The sequence below is a fragment of the Vipera ursinii genome (genome assembly GCF_947247035.1).
Source record: "Vipera ursinii genome assembly, chromosome: 1".
In the NCBI taxonomy this organism is placed as follows: domain Eukaryota; kingdom Metazoa; phylum Chordata; class Lepidosauria; order Squamata; family Viperidae; genus Vipera; species Vipera ursinii.
Window position 1 is genome coordinate 120,432,172 of NC_139512.1, and position 20,922 is coordinate 120,453,093.

Sequence of the window (20,922 nt, forward strand, 5' to 3'; positions counted from 1 at the left end):
AATCATTTCCAGTTTGAGCCCAATTTTTCTGTAGCTTTAATTATATTTACATCAGAATGGCAGTGATATTGATAACAGTAGCAGCTTGTATGCCTTACTGGCTAGCTGTTTGAGTACCTAAATAAAAAAAAGACTATTGTATTTCATGAGCATGTGGGGCTATTTAAAATTTTGTTTCCAGTTTCACTCCATTACACCAACAGATGTGCCTGCATAGAGGCCAGAAACACAACATACCAGTGTAACAGTCAGGCCTTCAACATTTTCATGTTCAATAAACTGTAAATAAATACCTTGTGGTACAAACAACTTGATGCCTTTTAAAGCTCCAGTAATATTTTTTCTTCATTTTGACTTCTTCTAGTAGAGTAAACGTGTCTGTGTGTTTACACATGCACATGCTAAGACTGACTTTTCAGTCAGTGCTTCCATGTTCTAAACAGCCTGTGTGTATGTGTGTGTGTGTGCGTGCACACGCATGCATGCGCATGTACAAATCTTTCAGTAGTGACTCCTGGTGACTGTCTGGACCAGCTCCCACAGTTTTCCTGGCAAGATTTTCAGAACTGTTCTGCAGCTACTTGCTTCCTAAGGCTGAGAGAGAGTGGGTGGCCCAGGTTTCATGTCTAAAGTGGGACTAGAATTCAGGGTCTCTCAGTTTCTGCCCAGCTGTCTTAATCTGTAGATCTTGTAGTCTTAACCACCAATGAATTTGCTGGTTTTTGCATATCAGCTTGCTACTGGACAAATTTGTAGAGGCTTCTTAGAAATCAGATAAATGTATTTCCTAATGATATATACAGTAGAGGGAATATGCTTCATAATTTATATTTTTTTTCATTTTCTTTTCTTACAAGGAAACCTATGGGGAAGTAAATTTTATTCTCAGAACTTTGTGATGGAGGTTTGGCTGAAAGACGTACCTTGATCACCTTCATGGCTGACTGTATTTTTGAATCACTAATTCCTCACTCTACCTGTTATATAGCATCCTGGTCTGAATACACATTAAGTACTATATCTGAGTTGCCCTTGTTACATTTATATTGCATCCAGCCAAAAAAAGTGTGCTTTTCCTTAGATAATTATATTCCGGTCATCCCACAAGCAATATTAATGATTTTAGTTATTACAATTAGTGCACATGTTTATTTCATATGTAACCTTATGTGCTTTTCTGGCTACTTTTTATGTTAAAATGAATGTACTAAGTACCTGTACTCTAATTGCATTAATGGAACAAGGAATAATAAACCACAGCCTCCAAATCAATGATTGCCAATTTCTCCAGCGATCACTGGTAGCTCGCAAAGATGTGGTTCATGATGCAGATGGCACTCCATGCCAGGTCTTCCCTGGCACTCATGTATGGAGCCTGAACTTACACATGAAGAAAGCCTTAGCTGGTGTAAAACTGTCTTCCCTTCTGAAATTTGCAGTCAGTGTACAAAATCCAGTTACACTTTCACTGTTTGAAGTGGAGTTTCATGGCACAGCTCCCATCTCTGCTCCCAGTTTCGAGTAATTAAATTAGTAACATTTGAAAGAAGGATTACGGTAAACCATTTCCCAATATATAAGGATGATGTGGCAATAGTATGAACCGCACATCCTATATACACTTCTCTGGAAGGAGGGGACATGTAGAATTGAATACATGAAGGCCTCCTCCCATCAAAAGAGTTTTTTTTTAATTGGTTGAAGCAAGGGTTTGGTTTTTTCCCCATTCAGTTTTGTCAGATTCTCAGAGACTGCCTGAATAAGTCACTACAGTTTTCTTGGCAAGGTTTCTCAGAAGTGGTTTGCCATTGCCTCCTTGTTAGGGCTGAGAGAAAGTGGCTAGCCCAAGGTGACACACTGTAGCTGGTTTTGTTCTGTACTTCTAAACTTTGACCACCGGTTATTGGAAGCCCAGGAACAGGAAAGTGGGATGAGTGTACTCTTGAGGGAAGCCTGCAATGCTGCAAATGTTGCTTTTGGTGAACTGCGTATAGAAAATCCACTAGTATAGGATGGTAAGATGGACAACTTTTAGACAGAATCCCGCCTGAAGAGTGGAGCTCCTCAAGTATTATGTCAGTAGACCAGCCAGAACACAATCCAATCCCAAAGCTGATTCTCTAAATCTCTGCAGAATACTAAACATTAAGGCCTTGTCTGTCGGTCAAGGAAATCCAAGTTAATCGGCTTGTCTGGCACCAGCACAATACGGGAAACAGACTTCACATCAGTGCACTGCGGGTCTGGTCTGATCAAGAACTTCTGGATTATCTGGAAACAACCCAGAGAAAAATTGCACATTATTTCAGTCTAGTTCTACTTTGCCCTAAATCCATTCACATTATTGATATTTGTTTCCAACCTCCTGCACCATAGCATTTTATGACAAAATGGTTGCCCATTGGCAAAGTTGTGAGAATGGAGAAGAATTATCTTTTTCTCCTAAAGGCATATCCACTAATCAATTCATAATTAAAATGGTAGAATCCTCAAATATACCTTCCTCTCCTCTCCTCTCCTCTCCTCTCCTCTCCTCTCCTCTCCTCTCCTCTCCTCTCCTCTCCTCTCCTCTCCTTTCCTTTCCACCATAAAGTTATATTAACATCTTCTGGTATAGGGAAATCTCTACTTCTCTGACTTTTTCATTACTTCTTTAATGAGGAACTAGTATTATTGCATCCCTTTCCCTCTATTCCAGCTACCCACTGACGTTAAATCTACTACAAAACACAATGAGATAGGAAAGAGAGAATGATCAGTCCCACAAAGACCAAGAAGTCACAGGATTATCAAATATCCTATATGCTTGCAGTATTAGACTCAGGTAGTCTTTGACCTATCACTACAATTGGGACCAGAATGTCTGTTGCTAAACAGAATGGCTGTTACAAGTGAGTTGCACTTGATTTTGTGACCTTTTTGCCATAATTGGTTCTTAAGTAATTTAGAGAAGAGCAACGTAGTTGATATGGGGTCTGGAGGCTAAATCCTGGGGTGAACAGTTAAGGGAACTAGGTATGTTTTGCCTAATGAAGAGAAGGCTCAGGGGAGACATAATAATAGTCTCCCAATGTTTGCAGGACTCTCACAGGGAAGAGGGCATCCATTTATTCTCCATAGCACCCGAAGGCAGAACAAGAAACAATGGTTGGAAGCTCATCAGAGGGAAATTCAGCCTGGAAAAAATGGAGGAATTTCCTGATAGTATGAATAATAATCAGTGGAACAGCTTGCCTCCCAGACTGATGAGTGCTCCATTACCGGAGATTTTCAAGAAAACACTGGACAACCATTTGTATGGGATGGTACTATAAGGACTTCTGCTGTGATCAGGGGGTTGGACTAGAAGACCTCCAAGGTCCCTTTCGCCCCTATGATTCTATGATTTGTTAAGTGAATCATGCAGTGGTTGAGTCCGGCTTTCCCCCCTGACTTTGCTTGTCATCAGCTGACTGGGAAGGTTGCAAACGGCAATCACATGACTCTGGGATACTGCAACTGTCGTAAGTACATGCCAGTTGCCAAGCCCCTGAATTTTGATCATGTGACCATAAGGAATGCTCTAATGATTGCAAGTGCAATGACCAGTTGTAAGTTCCTTTTTTCAGAACTGTTGTAACCTTCACCTTCCACCTTCTGGGAAACCACTAAGAAATGTATATGTCCCATAAAAAAGTAGGGGGAATTCCACCTATGGACAGAAATCGGATCCCAGAAATTCAGAGTTGGAATTTGGCTATATTTTGCAGCTATGATATCACAGATCATACAGAGACTGTCCTGTGTACACTTACACAGAGAAATTACTTACCCTGACAAGAGCCAGATACATTTCAAGTTCAGCAATGCGACGCCCTACACAGGCACGTACTCCATAACCAAAGGGAATGGAACTGAAGGGGTGAGGAGACACCTCTCTCTGGTCTCGCAACCAGCGATACGGCCGGAAGCATTCTGGCTCTGGAAAGTTGTCCTCATCGTGTGAGATGCCGTAGTGAGCCAGGACAAAGAGGGTCTAAGCCCAATGGAAAGCACAGAAAATTAGAAAAAGGATTTCTGAATAAGTCAACGGAGTTATACTGGTCTTCCACAAGGTTCTTCCTCAGGCAGATCTATGATGGTGGCAACAAACATGGGCAGAGTCTATAGTGGGATCCCTTTCATGTGGGAGATGATAGAATATGGCATTTTTCCAAAATACAAATGCTGTCAGTAGACAAAGATCAAGCTCTATGGTGTATGTGCAACAGGCACAGAGTCTGTGTCTTTGGCAGCTGTTGGTATTGGCCAAGCAGTGAGTTCTCAGGCTGCATGGGCTGTTTTACACCCAATAGAAAAAAATTATCTAAAAAATAAAATTGCTTTCTAATTTAATCTTTGACCCTTATCTATTCCAACCTGTCCATTTTCCTAGACTTTGCTTAGTTCTGCCTAGCATGGACTGACATTCCTGGTGGATGCTAGCATTCCTACTATCTGCCTACTATCCCAATGATAACATCACGTTTCACATTCTTTCTGGTTACTAAGCCCAATTCACTTAGAGACTTCCTGGTTGCAAGATCAATAATACACCAGTACTTACATTCTTTGGGAACTTGTATCCTTGAATGACAACTTCCTTCTCTGCAATAACTCGTGCGTTGGCGGGGACCACAGGATAAAGCCTATAAAGGGGAACGTGGCAGATCAGTAGGCAGCACGGAACAGCAGGAAGAGACCCCTAATGACCTAGGCCAGTGATGGCAATCCTTTTGGGTTTGGCATGTTGAAAATTTGGAAAATGCCTATATGGCTGTGCTGGCATGTCACCCTAACCCCATGTTCTGTACCAGCCTGCTACCGGCCCTGCAGCAAAAGTAGGGACAACCCCTTTACAAATGGCAAGAGGCTGGAATAAAGCCTGCCAAATTTATTAACATAAAACAGAGCAAGACAAGACACCAACCATGAAACAGGAGCTATGAAACAGGAACTATCCAAGCGGTTGCCTTCAGCAAACCAACCCTCCCACACATTCCCCTTAAATACAGTTCAGGGCGTGGCCTCTCTCTGCCTCCTTCCGAGGTGCCCCATTGCCTTCCTGTTTACTCCTGATTGACTGCCTCCTGCGTCGGGCGTCCTTGAACAGGGCCAGCTGTGGGTCATCTTCATCCACGCTGTCAGGCTCACACAGCTGGGTCTCCGTCGTGACCAGGTGGGAGGGGCCTGGCTGAGGGCTCTGCGGAGCCTCAAAGCCATCATCAGCAAGCTCTTCAACACCCCCCTCCTCCTCCTCTGAGTCGTCCGACCCAACTGCCGAACCCACAGGCTGACCCTGAATCACAACACCCCAATAAAAGAAAAAAACCACAATTCTTTCATATTAATTTATTTTCAAAAAATATACCGTCCAATGTTATATGGCTCTCCCGGATCTGCTGCATGCCCTTCAAGTGGGGGCACATGATCTCCAGGATCTGCTGCATGCCCCTTCACTTCAAGCAATGTTTTCCTTGTGTTGACAGGTCCCTGAGGCCTACCTATCGGTAAGATAGCTCCAGGTCACTTGAGACCTTTGTCCTTGAAGTGGCTTTGGAGAGTACTCTTTCATGGCCCCTGCAGCCTCTGAAAATCATGCAAAAGCATGCACCATTCTCATGTGATTTTTGAATCTCCAGAGGCCATGTGTGTCATGGTTCCAACAGAGACAAATAAAGCAGAACTCTGAGGCTTGCAAGTTCCTCAAAGAACATGTTTATTGATACAAAGTATCGGCATGTCAAAAGTGAAACCAAGTCTGAATAGACATGTAACAGAAGGGCAGGATATAAATGGGATTAAAATAAAAAAAAATTAAAATAAAAAACAATCCCCAAAACAAAGTTAAGAAATCTCACCCCTAAAGCTATGCAAGTTACTACATTCCCCAATACAACTTCTTGGTGGGCTTTTCATGAAACACCCAGTCTGCAGTCCCAGGAGCAGCCAATGACCTTGGTTCCCATGGGAGAAAGTCTGTTTTGTCTGGCGAAGCACCTGGTAAACCCCCTCCCTCTGTGCTATGTGTCAACCGAAAATGAGTAAGGAAAATGGCTGTAACCATGCTCATTTTCAAAGTTGACCATGTAAGAGCACCACCCCGTTCTCACGCGGCCTTCTCAGCCTCTGAGAAATCACGTGAGGACTGGGCATGCTTTTGAGAATAACTATTGACAGATGTTGGTGAATGAATATTGGTGTCACCCAAAATAGTGTGGTGTGTCACTTTTGACACGTGTCATAGGTTCGTCATCACTGACCTAGGCTTTTTCCACAGCAGTGCTGGTTCTACCCACAAACCATTAGCAACATTTATATACTACTGTATATGTTCTCTCACTCTTTTGAAGCAGACACACAGGTCTGCTGGCCACCAGGGAGTCCCAAAAAGTGGCCTGCCCTTTCTCGTTCTTCCCTCCCTGCATTTGTTTTGTGGCAAGGAAAGAAGATTTGGAAAAAACCAGGCAGAGCAGTCAAAAGCAAGAATTAAACGTTAGTCAAATGCGATGGTACTTTTGCTTTGGGACAGAAGTGGGAGCTCCAGGAGCTGAGGATACGGTTCCTGCTGATGAGGAACCCTCTGGGCAGAATTACAATGATAATAATAATAATAATAATAATAATAATAATAATAATAATAATAATAATAATAATAATAAACCTTTATTGTCAAAGTACAACATGTGTACATTGAGATTAGCTGAGCCTCCCCCCCGTGTTCACACCCCCCCAACACACAGTGACAACAAACCCTCCATCCTACCACACCATGTGAACCAACTACACCACACACCGGCCTCCCAAGTCAATTCTGCATAAGTTCACAGAGATTATGTCCCATTTAAAAGTCTAACAGCCCACAGATAAAAGCTATTTTTCAGCCTGTTGGTACGGCTGGCTATACTCCTATATCTCCCACCGGATGGTAGGAGAGTAAAGAGATACCGTCCAGGGTGTGAGTCATCCCTGAGAATCTTCCTCACTCTTCCAAGGCAACGAGCCCTGGCGATGTCATCCAGTGGTGTCAGGGGACAGCCCACAATGTCTTGTGCTGTGCTCACTACCCTCTGTAATACTTTCTTGTCCGCGGCTGTCAGACCAGCATACCAAACCACAATACCATACAAGAGAGGACGCTCTCTATAGTAGACCGGTAAAAGAGGGTCATTAGCCGTTGTTCTACCCTGTTCTTCCGCAAGACCCTAAGAAAGTGAAGCCTCTGTTGGGCCTTTCTAGTCACCTGGGTTGTGTTAACTTTCCAGGTCAGATCTTCACAGAGGTACAGTAGAGCACCCTTCGTAGTATTTTTGCTGGAGCAGGAGTTGTGTTCATTAACTTCTGAAGTTAATTGGATAAACATGCAAAGCCTTTTAGAAACTCCAAGGCAGAGGTGAGAAGCAATTTGAGGTAGTGGTTAAGAGCATGAGGCTTGAAAACAAGAGACCATGAATTCTGGTCCTCCCTTAGGCACTCAGGTTGACTCAGCCTTCCATCCTTCTGAGGTAGGTAAAATGAGGACCCAGATTGTTGGGGGCAATAAGCTGACTTTGTAAAATGCTGCTGGGGGCCCCCCGAAAGCCCTAATAAGCAGGCATATACATAGAATGAAGGCTATTGCTAAGCTCATTGATTTGTGCTTCTTACATTGTAAGCCGCCCTGAGTCTTCAGAGAAGGGCGGGATATAAATGGGATAAAAAAAAAAGCCAACTTGATGACCTTGGACCAGTTACTTATTCCCAGCCCTAGGAAGGAGGCAGTGGCAAACCACTCCTGAAAAACCTTGCTAAGAAAACTGCGGACTAGTCCAAGCAGTTGTTACAAGTCAATTCGAAGGCACACAAATAAACAAAAGGGAGAAAAGAACCCCTTTTTTTTAAAGTAAAGAATGCCAGATCCCAAGAGAGCATTGTAAAAAGGTGATTATAGTGTTTTGATACAAACTGGCAGAAAAGTCGTGACCCAGCTAGAACTTAGAACAATCTCCTTTCAGACCAATGTAGTCATCAGGAGTCAAGGCTACCTTGATGGCAAGCATACACAAATACAAAAGCCATAGGGGGCCCCACAGAAGCATACATGAAAATTGGGGAAAATACTGTACTAGTTTCTTGGGGACTGACAAATATTCTGTTTGGGCTTCCCCATTTCCTGAACACATCAGGCGGTCCAGAATTTTGCATTCGCAAGACTTCCAGTCTGCTCTTACATTCTTATGACTACAGGTACCCCTCGACTTATCATCAACTTACCTTGGAGTTACTTATAACCCAGATCTGAAGTTCTGACAGTCGCTCCTCCCCCCCGCAGTCACACAACCTTCAGGCACTCAGCATACGGCTGCACAAGGCTGAATATGACTGCGCTTTACTAGGGCTTTGTTGAAAACCGGCACTTCCAGTTTTCGGCAAACTGCACCCATGGCAAGCAACTGATCTGCTTAATGCCCATGAGGATTTGCTTAACAACCACTGCATGAAACTGGATCGTAATAATGGTGCAGGCTTCGTTATGGTTGTAACTTGAGAGCTGTTGGTAGTGTCTTTGAAACCTTGGGCAAAGTGACCAGGGTACAAAGCTGCAGCAGTGGCTATTCTGTCCTTGATCTGAGGTTTAAGACTGCACCCTGCTTCTTTGCTCAAATACTGAGAAGATCCTACCTGAGAGTCTCCTTGATTACTGCCTTAAGCAGAGGCATCCTGCTGATGTCTTTGGCTTCAGGGATTTGGCCTGTGGGTAGTTCTTTGGCTATTTCCTGGTACAAAGCTTCCTGGATGTCTGGATTTTTAGCCAGATGGTACAAACACCAAGACAGTGTATTGGATGTCTGAAAAGACCAAACAAGAGAGTGAAAGTGATAGGCATCCGCTCTGGGCAGGGGAAGGAACACATAAGTCTGGTGACATCATCACAAATGCTGTGACGTATGTCTTGTGTCAGACACTGGGATGCACATGTGTAAAGGCATTCGTATGATGATTTCACTGTAGGTGGGTCACTGCTGCAAATTGCTGCGGGTGCATTGCTTGTGAAAATGGTCCCTTCTGGGTAGAAATCGCTAGACAGGATCTTGGAACAGACGTGGGTTCTCAAGGTCCTGTTATAAAGGTTAGATGGTCCGAGCCAAATTTCTCTCCCAACACTGTATGATAAATAAAACATGGCAGTTTGCTATACTGACACATTCCTCAAAATTAGAAATGTGACTGTTCCCCTTCTCTCTTTTTTTTCAATGAGCCTATCTGTTTCTGATAGGCAGTTCTTGATGAATTTGTAGAGTTTCCCTTACAATTCAAGCTTATTCCTAAGTCTGAATCTCTAATTTAGAAGAAGGACGGAACACAAATACAGGTGAAACTTGAAAAATTAGAATATCGTGCAAAAGTTCATTTATTTCAGTAATGCAACTTAAAAGGGGAAACTAATATATGAGATAGACTCATTACATGCAAAGCAAGATAGTTCAAGCTGTGATTTGCCATAATTGTGATGATTATGACGTACATCTCATGAAAACCCCAAATCTACAATCTCAGAAAATTAGAATATTACATGCAGTCAATAAAACAAGGAGTGTACATAGAACAATATCGGACCTCTGAAAAGTATACGCATGCATATGTACTCAGTACTTGGTTTGGGTCCCTTTTGCAGCAATTACTGCCTCAATGCGGCATGGCATGAAAGCTATCAGCCTGTGGCACTGCTGAGGTGTTATGGAAGACCAGGATGCTTCAATAGCAGCCTTCAGCTCTTCTGCATTGTTCGGTCTCATGTCTCTCATCTTTCTCTTGGCAATGCCCCATAGATTCTCTATGGGGTTCAGGTCAGGTGAATTTGCTGGCCAATCAAGCACAGTAATCCCACGGTCATTGAACCAGGTTTTGGTGCTTTTGGCAGTGTGGGCAGGTGCCAAGTCCTGCTGGAAAATGAAGTCAGCATCCCCATAAAGCTCGTCTGCGGAAGGAAGCATGAAGTGCTCCAAAATCTCCTGGTAGATGGCTGCATTGACCCTGGACTTAATGAAGCACAGTGGACCAACACCAACAGATGACATGGCTCCCCAAATCAACACAGACTGTGGAACCTTCACACTGGACTTCAAGCATCTTGCAGTGTGTGCCTCTCCATTCTTCCTCCAGACTCTGGGTCCTTGGTTTCCAAATGAGATGCAAAAGTTGTTCTCATCAGAAAAGAGGATTTTGGACCACTGAGCAACAGACCAGGTCTGTTTTTCTTTAGCCCAGGTAAGACGCTTGTGACATTGATTGTTGTTCAGGAGCGGCTTGACAAGAGGAATACGACATTTGAAGTCCATGTCCAGGATCCGTCTGTGTGTGGTGGCTCTTGATGCACTGACTCCAGCCTCAGTCCACTCCTTGTGAAAGTCCCCAACACTTTTGAATGGCCTTTTCCTGACAATCCTCTCCAGGCTGCGGTCATCCCTGCTGCTTGTGCACCTTTTTCTTCCACACTTTTCCCTTCCACCTAACTTTCTATTAATGTGCTTTGATACAGCACTTCGGGAACATCCAACTTCTTTTGCAATTACCTTTTGAGGCTTTCCCTTCTTATGGAGGGTGTCAATGATGGTTTTCTGCACAACTGTCAGGTCAGCAGTCTTCCCCATGATTGTGATTCCTACTGAACCAGACTGAGAGACCATTTAAAGGCTCAGGAACCCTTTGCAGGTGTTATGGCTTAATTAGCTGATTAGAGTGGGACACTTTGAGCCTAGAATATTGCATCTTTTCACAATATTCTAATTTTCTGAGATTGTGGATTTGGGGTTTACATGAGCTGTAAGCCATAATCATCACAATTATGACAAATCACAGCTTGAACTATCTTGCTTTGCATGCAATGAGTCTATCTCATATATTAGTTTCCCCTTTTAAGTTGCATTACTGAAATAAATGAACTTTTGCACGATATTCTAATTTTTTGAGTTTCACCTGTATAGTAATTAAATAAAAATGCTATAAAAGATATTCAAAGTCAAGATTTGTAAGATTTTTTTTCAGATATTCACCCATACTGAAAAGGAAGATTAAAAAAGGAATCTTATTCTCAGCCACGGTCCTCAATCCTTTTGTAACAGCTGATTTCCCCCCCCCCCCAGACATTTCGGGGAAGGCTCATGGTTCAGGGTAGAACTCATGCTTTATGCAGAATAGGCAACAGGTTCAAAATGATATTACTCAAGGTCAGAGAATCAGGAAAAGGGTCTCTGGAAGCCAGCAAACTATTGTCACTTAAAATGCTAACAACTGTGCATCACCATCAGTCTTGTGGAGGGTGCTAGTACAAAAATATAGTAAATAAAACAGACAATTCAGCAAGTAGGCAAAAGAACCTGACTTTGTACAACACAGCTTCCTGTGTATTTATGCTCTAGAAGAGTGCTCTTAAGCATCTGGTGCAATGATACCAAATGTTGGGCTTAGTGTCAAGAATTTGGAAAACGCCTAGCTTGACTCTGCTGCCGTGCTATACTTGCACACACATCCCAAACAAAAGGGAAACAATTCTCTATTACCCCTCCTCCCCAGTCTAGGCCATCCTGTACTGTGGCACTTGGTAGGGCCAAGGTTGGGCCTGAAATAGAGGCCTGGGTCTTGACTTCAGCCCTAATGCCACTACTGCTACTCAAAAAGACCACTTCACACCATTTGCCAAGGTGTGATTGTCCTGCAGCCTAGCAGTCCCCAGGATCTGCCACATACTGCTTACCTTTAGGTGATGTTCTCTTTCTGTTGACAGGCCCCTGCGGTTTACCTGAGGCTGCTCTGGGTTGCACAAGGCTTTTGATCTTGAAGCAACTGCAGAGAATCGTCTCCTGTGGCTTCTGCAGCCTCTGAAAATTCTGTGAAAGCATGCCCCATTCTAACATGATTTTCAGAAGGTCCAGCGTCTGCACGACAGCACAGTCATGAGAACCAGGCATGCTTTCAAGAAAAGTTGCCGGGTGTTAGTGAACATGGGCAAAACACTCTGATGTGTCATCTTTGACACTAATGTTATAGGTTGCCATCACTGTTCTAGTGCATATTTGGGCTTTCAAGCAGCATTGTGAGGAATATAGGCTGGTCAGCAGGTGACAACATGCTCAACAACATAACAAGCCTTTGCCATCACTTTTGCTCAAGCGTCCAGGCACCCTTATAGGAAGAATAGGAAGTCAATGTCCTACCGTGTCAACACCAGCCAACAGCAGCTCAGCTATGCTTCCATATATCTCTTCATGACTAAGCCGCCCACTGGAAAGCAAGTATGTCAAGTATCCTGAAACTTCCTCACCCCGTTCCAGACGCTTCTCTAAATCCAAAGTCTTCTGGTCAATCAGTTTTTTTCCTATAGCATGAAAGAGCTTCAGTTACACAATATTGAGACTAGCGAGACTAGCAAGACAATAGCCATTACAATGGACAGATTTTCATCCATTGATTCCTTGGCTGTACAAAGCAGCTTAAAGAAAATACAAAATTCCCCAAGAGGAACACAAGACAAATGTCAGCTCCTTGGATGACATCAAGCTGATTTGACCAAAAATCCAGAGAATTATTCCCAAATCCCTCTCACTCACATACCAAAGGCAAAGATAACATCCCAGCCTTGTAGATAGCGGTTAAAGAAAGGCATCATGTTCCGTGTCCATTTGGGTAGGAAGGTGACAAAGACAGAATTCTTGAACATATATCCAATAGCATCAATGAATTTTTTTGTTTCAACGGGCATCTGTTTGTCTAGACAGCCAATGCGGGTCTCAAAGAGAATACAGGAGATACCTGGAGGTGAAAAATACAGTTGAGTCATATAATTTAAGGTGCTGGTACTTACCTTTAAAGCCCTACATGGCCTAGGCCTGGGATATTTGCAGGACCGTCTGCTGCCGGGGACGACTTCCCATTGCCCAGTGCGGTCACACAGGGAGGGCCTCCTCAGGGTGCCGTCGGCTAGACAATGTTGGCTGGCGACCCCCAGGGGGAGGGCCTTCTCTGTGGGAGCGCCAGCCCTGTGGAACCAGCTCCCCCTTGAGCTCCGGATGGCCCCGGATCTCCGGTCCTTTCGCCGCGACCTCAAAACTTTCCTTTTTCATCAGGCTGACCTGGACTGACGACGGGTTTTTAAAATGTTTCAATTTTTAATTGTTTAGTTAATTTATTTTGGGGCTGTTTATTTAATTTCTCTTAACTTTTGTATTGTTGTTTTTATTGTTGTTAGCCGCCCTGAGTCCTTCGGGAGATAGGGCGGCATATAAGTCCCCAAAATAAATAAAATAAATAAATAAATATGCAAAATGGCAGCCAGTAAGAAAAGAAAGCTGCAGTCTAGAAAGAAATGGGTCAGATAAAGATGTGATGTGGGAAGAATGCCATTAGTCATAATGAAAGCTATTGTGGTTATGCTTCTGATTTGTATAGAAATACTGAAATGGATGATAGTCCAGTGAGCAGGATATATACAGTGGCCATACTGGTAACTAGACATTATTTGTAGACAGTGGACTCAAACTCTCCAGGGAGTGATATTCTCCCTGCTTGGAAGCATGGTGTCTGCTCTGTCTCATGTTAAGGCATCTTTCAGCCTAGACTTCCAGAGGTGCTGCATTTCAGCTCCCTTAATGCCCTAGCCAACAATTCAGAACAATTCAGATTCATAAATGAAAATGGGAATCTTTACTTGAATCTTGCGATAAATTGCTTTGGCTGAATCCTACTGGTCAACTTTCATCCCCTTTATGTCTTTGTGGGGATAGATTACACACACACACACACACACACACACATACACACACACACAGAGCCACCTGATTCCTGTTTTCCTTTTCCCTATCTCTACAATGTCACAGCTCGATCTACAGTATAGGCAACGTTTCTTTCTTTTATTATTTGTCCACAGCAGCCCAAGGAAGGCCTGATAGGTCCTTCTTTATATTTAACATGTATGTTTTAAAGAGTACAAGTAGATCAGCTTTCCAGATGGCAGGGAAATGAAAATAATTAGGCTTGGCCTTATTAAAAGGCATACATTTTTGTGAGTGGCAGATTGGTCTTTCCCTCTCTTCCCCCTCTGTCTCACCCAAATTTCAATCCTACATCCATTCAACGTCAACCTAGTCATTTTGTGCCTCTGATGAAGTAAGCTGAAGGTTATGCCTTTTAATAAAATGTGGCAAAAAGGAATGTACTACTAGATTTTTCCTGCTTTTTGGCCACCATAGACTAACCAATTTTCTTCCTACAATGTCTATAATGAGGAACAGCTAAGCAGGAGGAATGTAATCTTCCCCCTCTACTGAAATTCTGAACAAAATATTTCTGCCTGCAACCTTTTCTTCTGGTACAACCACAATCTTAAGAAAAGGAGTTTTCTTCATGAATTTTGTGGAGGAAGGAAGAAACAATTTCCCCCTTGGTACATGCAGCAGTGATAGTGTTCAGCTTTACATTTGATCCTACTTCCTTTTAAAATCCAAGCCAAACCAAATCTTGCCTGGAATCATAAGATCTTATATTCAGTGCTTTTTTTGTAAAAGAAAAAGGTGCCGGAACTCCCACATGTCACACAACCCGCCTTGCCTACCCTACAAGGTTCCATCCGAAAAAGGTGCCGGAACTCCGTTCTGAGCGTTCTATGAGAAAAAAAAGCCCTGCTTATATTCAGCTTTATTGTGACTATGCTCACATGATACTCTCAACCACAAAGCAGCCAGACCCATTTGTGGCTATTTTATTGTTTCGTGTCATAGAACTTCCCAAAGCTCAGATGATTCAGAAACAAGTGGCTAAATAAGTCATAATAACATCCTGTACCAGAAAGAGCCTCAGAAATAAAAGAACTCATAGCTTATTCATGGCATCACCACAAGCTACAAACATACCTTCTAAGGCAAATCGGTACAGCAGGTTGGCCATATCTTCAACTTTTACTCCTGAGGAACTTTTTCTTCTCTCCTCTTCAAGGTGCGCTATGAGATCAGTCACCACTTCATTGAGGGAATCTGCATACAGCATAGCCTCTGAAGGCTTGAGCATCCTCTTGTTCAACACCTGCCGAAGACGGTGCCACCTTTCTCCATCCCTAAGAATGTGAGAGATGTTTTGTTAGCCCTTTGAATTTGTCCAGAGTGGAAACCAAAACTGTGAGTACTAATACTATCTGGCTCATTGGTTAAAGATACTGAACTTGTCAGCTGGTAAGTTGACAGCCCAGGTTCAAGACTTGAGTGCCACACAACTGGGTGAGCTCCCATTCTTGCCCCAGCTCCTAGCAGTTTGAAACCATGCAAATGTGAGTAGATTAATAGGTACCACTTCGGTGGGAAGATAACAGCATTCCGTGTGCCTTTGGCGTGTAGCCATGCTGGCCGCATGATCATGGAAAATGTATTTGGACAACGCTGGCTCCCTCAACCAAGAAACAGAAATGAGCACACTGCCCTAGAATCAGACACAACTGGACAGGAAAATCTTTACCTTTACTTTATTGTAAGATTACAGTAAGAGAATCTTGCAGGTCTGAAAGCTCTTCACCCTTTCCTTCACTTTACTTTCTACAAAAGGGGGGGGAGGTCAATTTTGAGATGCTTTATTAAATTACATTTCTGGTTTGGGTTTAGAGTTAGTTTATCAGAGTGTGGTCTAAGCTTCAGCTCTTCCTCCTCTCTTCCTCCTTCAGAGGCTATGCTACATTAGGGTTACAATATTCTCACATGCTCACATTTGGAGCATGTGTGGAATCAGATGCATTACTAAGAATCTATTGAGAGAGTTCACTAGCAGACTTAACTGCTAGCTAGGTGTGGTTAAGTCTCTACTTTGTTTATAGGGTTTGTTTTTTTCACATACACACACACACACCAGACACACTTTCTAGAGGTTTTTTCCCCCTTTATTTTTTATTTTCCAGGTATAGTAAAATTTAAGGGACGCGGTGGCTCAGTGGGTTAGGACGTTGAGCTTGTTGATCAGATGGTCAGCAGTTTGGCGGGTCGAATCCCAAGTGCCGCGTAACAGAGTGAGTGCCTGTTACTCGTCCCAGCTTCTGCCAACCTAGCAGTTCAAAAGCACATAAAAATGCAAGTAGAAAAATAAGGACCACTACGGTGGGAAGGTAACAGCGTTCCGTGCGCCTTTGGCGTCTTGTCATGCCGGCCACATGACCATGGAGATGTCCTCGGACAAGCGCTGGCTCTTCAGCTTTGAAACGGAGATGAGCACCAGCCCCTAGAGTTGGAAATGACTAGCACGCATGTGCGGGGGAACCTTTACCTTACTATAGTACATTTGTCTTCTTTTTCTCTTCAAGGCACCTTTTTGTTATAACAGGTTAGGCATCTGTATATTGTAATACATGTGTATATGTTTTGTTTTATATGTTTGTGAATTATATCTACCACACACATAAGCATACATCTCACATACCCCACAAGTTATGAAGTTTCTTTTAAAGAAAGATTAATTCTAATCTTTTTGAAATTGAACAAAAATAACTTGCACAATAGGAACCATATGAGTTATAATCTAAATGATAAAGGGTGCCAGCTGATTAGAAGACATTTGGAGAATTTGCACAGTGCTGTTATTTAGGTCAAAGATCTACAGTATTGGTAAAGCTTACATGACATTTCTGAAAAAATACTGTTTAAATAATATTTATATCTTCTCCCTTACAGATCCATGGCAGGTACCGTGGCTGCAAAAGTCATGCTCAGAAATTAGCCCTAAGAAGCACAGAGTTTACTTCAGCTTCCCCAAAGAAATGAGTTGCTCTGATACAAGCATTCTCAGGAATTAGAATGAAATGTAAGCTGCTCTTCCAGACATTTCAAAAACATAATACCTTCCATGACTGCTAGGCAGGCTTGAGTTACGTTTTCTTAATTTTGCCAAAAGGAAAAGTGCACATGTCATCGTACAGGTTGTACTGGAGCTAGCCGATATAGTAATTAACTTTTTTGAGGCACAGCAATTGATTCATTTTCATCCTTATGTGCAGATTATAGATAAGCCTTGGGCGTACTTGCAGATCTATGTGAATTCATATTAGAAGTCTGTTTCTTTGTTTAATTTCTGGACAGATTTATGGTAGGTAACTGCTTGACACTCACTCAGTGAAGGGGCCATACGGTAAGTGCCGTATGTTTCGATGTTCCTTCCAAAGGACCATGTCACTCCGTATTGGGTATTTTCCTTCCTGACGTAACAGCTCCTCTAAGATTTCTGGACTTCCAATATTAATACTAACATAAGGACCAAAATCAGTCTTCCATATTGGGCCATATCTTTTCTTGAAAATAATCTAGAATAGAAAAAGTAATGATGACATTTAGAGGTTGTAAAAAAAATGGTGTTTGTGTGTGTGTGTGTGTGTGTGTGTGTGTGTAGGTCATTCACTGGTCAATGGAATAATTGTGTGGAGTCAGTTATTCAGACTGATCCAGTTCTTCAAGCTAGAAAGCAGTTTGGAGCATTGGCAGATTTATTTATTCTTTATTCTTTCTCTTCACCTGCTCTCTCTCTCTCAGCTTAGAATGAGTGGCAGATAAATTAGGGGTTGAGGTCTGTCAAAACTATTGCCAATCCCAGCAGCGTTAGCGTCCTGGGTGGTTTTTCTCTTTCCCCTCATGAAATATGAGCGCTGCAGCAAAGGTGGGGGGAGGGGGGAAGAAACCAGGAAAGAAACAAGATTGGGGTGGGAGAGGAAATACTGCTGCTGGCTGTGGAATGTCAAACTCAATACTAAAACAATTGGTTTATGTCAGGGATGGATGCAAGTGATAAGGAACACATTTGTGAAACATTTCTCTTTTGAGTTGCAGGCAACCCCCGTAACCAGTTTCTGCACTTGCCTGTTCCTTTGTCCAAAAGCTCAACCTGAGCTGTTTCTTAGAATAGGGATGAAATAGATCTGAAGACTGGCTTTTACACTGAGTTCTCATTTGTATGAATATTTAAGGAAAGAATCACATATTTTTTTCCCTCTTCTGTGGGAAGCTTCAATGATATCCAGATTTATCTATGTATATTTCTAGCTAAACACAGTTTTTTTTTGTTTACATGATTTTATATCAAACCCGGAATATATTAATGCTCTCCAAAGGCAAACCTCTAGGACCCCAACAGTGGAGAAACTGGGGTACAACCTTCCCTCCTAGCCGCAAAATTGGTGGCTAATGACATGGGATGATAGAAGTCCTATGACTTCACCCCCAAACTTTGCATATCTTTACTCTTTGTTCTCATCTGATGTGACTATTCTTAAAAATAAAGTCATGTCGTGAACCTTGAATTTAATTGGCCTAATTTTTGGAACAATTCACAACCAGCCTCATACACTAAGCTATTTAGTTACTACACAGATTCTTAGTAGCTAGGAGAGACTGGCAGCTTTCCCAAAAATAAACTGTTTCTACAAAAACAGCCTTTGTTTTTTGTTCCTAGCAATCCGAGAGTTTTACTGTTGAGTTGAACGGATGTCCCTGACGTCCAATGTCTGTATAGCCTGTGATGTCAAAAGGCTATTATTGTGCCTACCTGATTATGATATTCGTTTATACTTTGGTGTTCTAAAAATACACAAAGAATCTCCAAACTGATGTTTAATAAAATATAATGATTTTTGCTGAATTTTTGTTTCATCTTGGTAAATTGTGTTAGGCACTTATTTCCCTATAAGAGCACATTATAGATTCCGTAGTAAAGCCAACTAATTGCATATGCTGTTTTTCAAACGTGATAATTCCCAGCCCATGTTTAGTACATTATGTCATCTGCTGTGGTGAAATAAAATTGCCTTTTTAAAAAATCTTTCTATTAGTTTGGAATCCAGCACTTTAATCTGTACATCTGAACTTCTTGCAACATTTTGTTATGGAAAGCAGAAAAAAACAAGTTTTTCTAAACAATCAGGTTGGTAAGTAGCCTGAGCTGACAGAGGAATTCAACCACTTGGTCAGAATAGAATAGAATAGAATAGAATAGAATAGAATAGAATAGAATAGAATGGAATGGAATGGAATGGAATGGAATGGAATGGAATGGAATGGAATAGTGGATGGACTCAACCTTTTCCTAGTTTTAATTCACACATTCTTCTAATTTTCCTTTTTCTCAGGTAATTTCTTATCTCCTACTCTCTGAGCACCCTGCGAAGGCAAAAAAAAATGAGTTCACTGCTTTTGAAGCCTAAGTTTATGACTTGAGGAGACCATTGGAATTTAGGACACAGGAGTAGTTTAATTCCATTTTAAAGTGTGACAATAATGGGGTATTATCCACTTTAAAAGCCTACAGGATGGGTGTCAAACTCTCCACGTCACGTGACGTATTGCAACTCTTTTTGCATTGCTGGCAATGGGGTGGGCACAGCTTTGGTATGATGAAACTGGTCCATGGGCCGGCAGTTTGACACCCCTGGTCTACAGTGACAACATCTGTAGGAAGTTACAGGCCTTCAATATTCTTAATTTTATTGGCTTTAGTATGCATAGGAAGAGGTAGTGATGATGATTTATGTAGTGCTTTGACATTTACATCTTCTTTCAAGTTTTTTTACCATAATTCTATTTTATTTCAGAAGACAACCTATTACCTGCCTTCACACATCACACCAAGCCATTAATCAAGGCTTGTTGAAAAAAGCCAGAATTAACTAAATTTACTATATATTTATTTATTTATTTATTTATTTATTTATTTATTTTTGGGACTTATATGCCGCCCTATCTCCCAAGGGACTCAGGGCGGCTTACAACAATAAAAAAATTAAAAAATGAATTAAATAACAGCCCCCCAAAAAATTAACTACAATTAAAAATTAAAACATATTTAAAAACCCATCATCAATCCAGGTCAGCCTGATGGAAGAGAAAAGTTTTGAGTTGAAGTCCACAAGTCATAAAAGGGCCAGGTTTGAAGACCCCTGCTCTCTAAGAAGCTCCTGTGGTTATTTATTTATTTATTTATTTATTTATTTATTTATTTATTTATTTATTTATTTATTTATTTATTTATTTATTTATTCATTGGATTTGTATACCGCCCTATTTCCCCGTAGGAAATAATACCATGGGCTGGGCTCAGACTGAAGCAGCAAAAACAGAGCTCCGCTCTACGGTGCTCAACTTAACTCCAGCAGCACCTCCGGGCCCGGTGGTCGCCTGCCGGCATTTTCCAAAAACGGCAATCATTCGGCTCGTCGGCTCATCTCTTAGACTGCCGCGCAGCCTTCCGGCTACTTGAAACGAGCGATGTAGGTAAGAGCGGCAAGCGGTTCCCTCCTCCGGAGGACCGTTCCCGCCCCGGAGACGTCCGCGGTGGCCTCCCAGTTACATAACGCCCCGCGCTGGCCCTCACCTGAAGTTGGTGCGTGTGCAGCAAGTAGCCTTTCACGAAGAGCCAATAGAGGCCCTCAAGAGGCCCCATTCCGGGCAACTCCTCCGGCCTCTTTAGCTGCTCTTCCCGCCGGGGGACCGAAGCTGCCTCTGCAGCGCTAGAAGTAACCCTCCAAAGGGTAGCCGGGCGGAGTACTCCGGGCGGCGACTGCAGGCAGCGCCTCAATGTCCCGGCAAAGCCGCCCCACTTCACCATAGCGCCCCTGGACGACTAGCCGAGAAGAAAGTGGAAAACAGTGAAAGGAAGTTGACTTCCAGCTAAGCGCGGGAGGAGCTGTCCAAAGGCGTACACGTGAAGAGGAAAGGAAAAAAAAACAACAGTAGAAGCGGGCGGGCACAGTTAATAGCCATCGATTCTTCGCGGACTCGCTTTCCCAAGAGGCCGTGGGCGGGGCGGTTCAGGGTCAAAAACACCCTTTCCCGCCCATAAGCTCCTCGGATCCAGATACTTAGATATGATTACATTGGAGATGTTTTGATTTACGATGTCCAGTTCTACCAGTTT

General features: G+C 42.6%; 1 protein-coding gene across 1 annotated transcript; it reads right to left on the minus strand.

Annotated features, from left to right (window-relative positions):
• Positions 1-164: 164 nt before the first annotated feature.
• On the minus strand, positions 165-20,772 carry CYP27A1 (cytochrome P450 family 27 subfamily A member 1). The gene is made up of 9 exons (XM_083348157.1): positions 20,380-20,772; positions 17,133-17,323; positions 14,904-15,103; positions 12,610-12,807; positions 12,213-12,373; positions 8,680-8,846; positions 4,586-4,667; positions 3,812-4,015; positions 165-2,271 (listed from the first exon to the last, which is right to left on the minus strand). The coding sequence occupies exons 1-9, from the start codon at positions 20,611-20,613 to the stop codon at positions 2,146-2,148; spliced, it is 1,563 nt and encodes a 520-aa protein (XP_083204283.1). The 5' UTR covers positions 20,614-20,772; the 3' UTR covers positions 165-2,145.
• Positions 20,773-20,922: the final 150 nt, after the last annotated feature.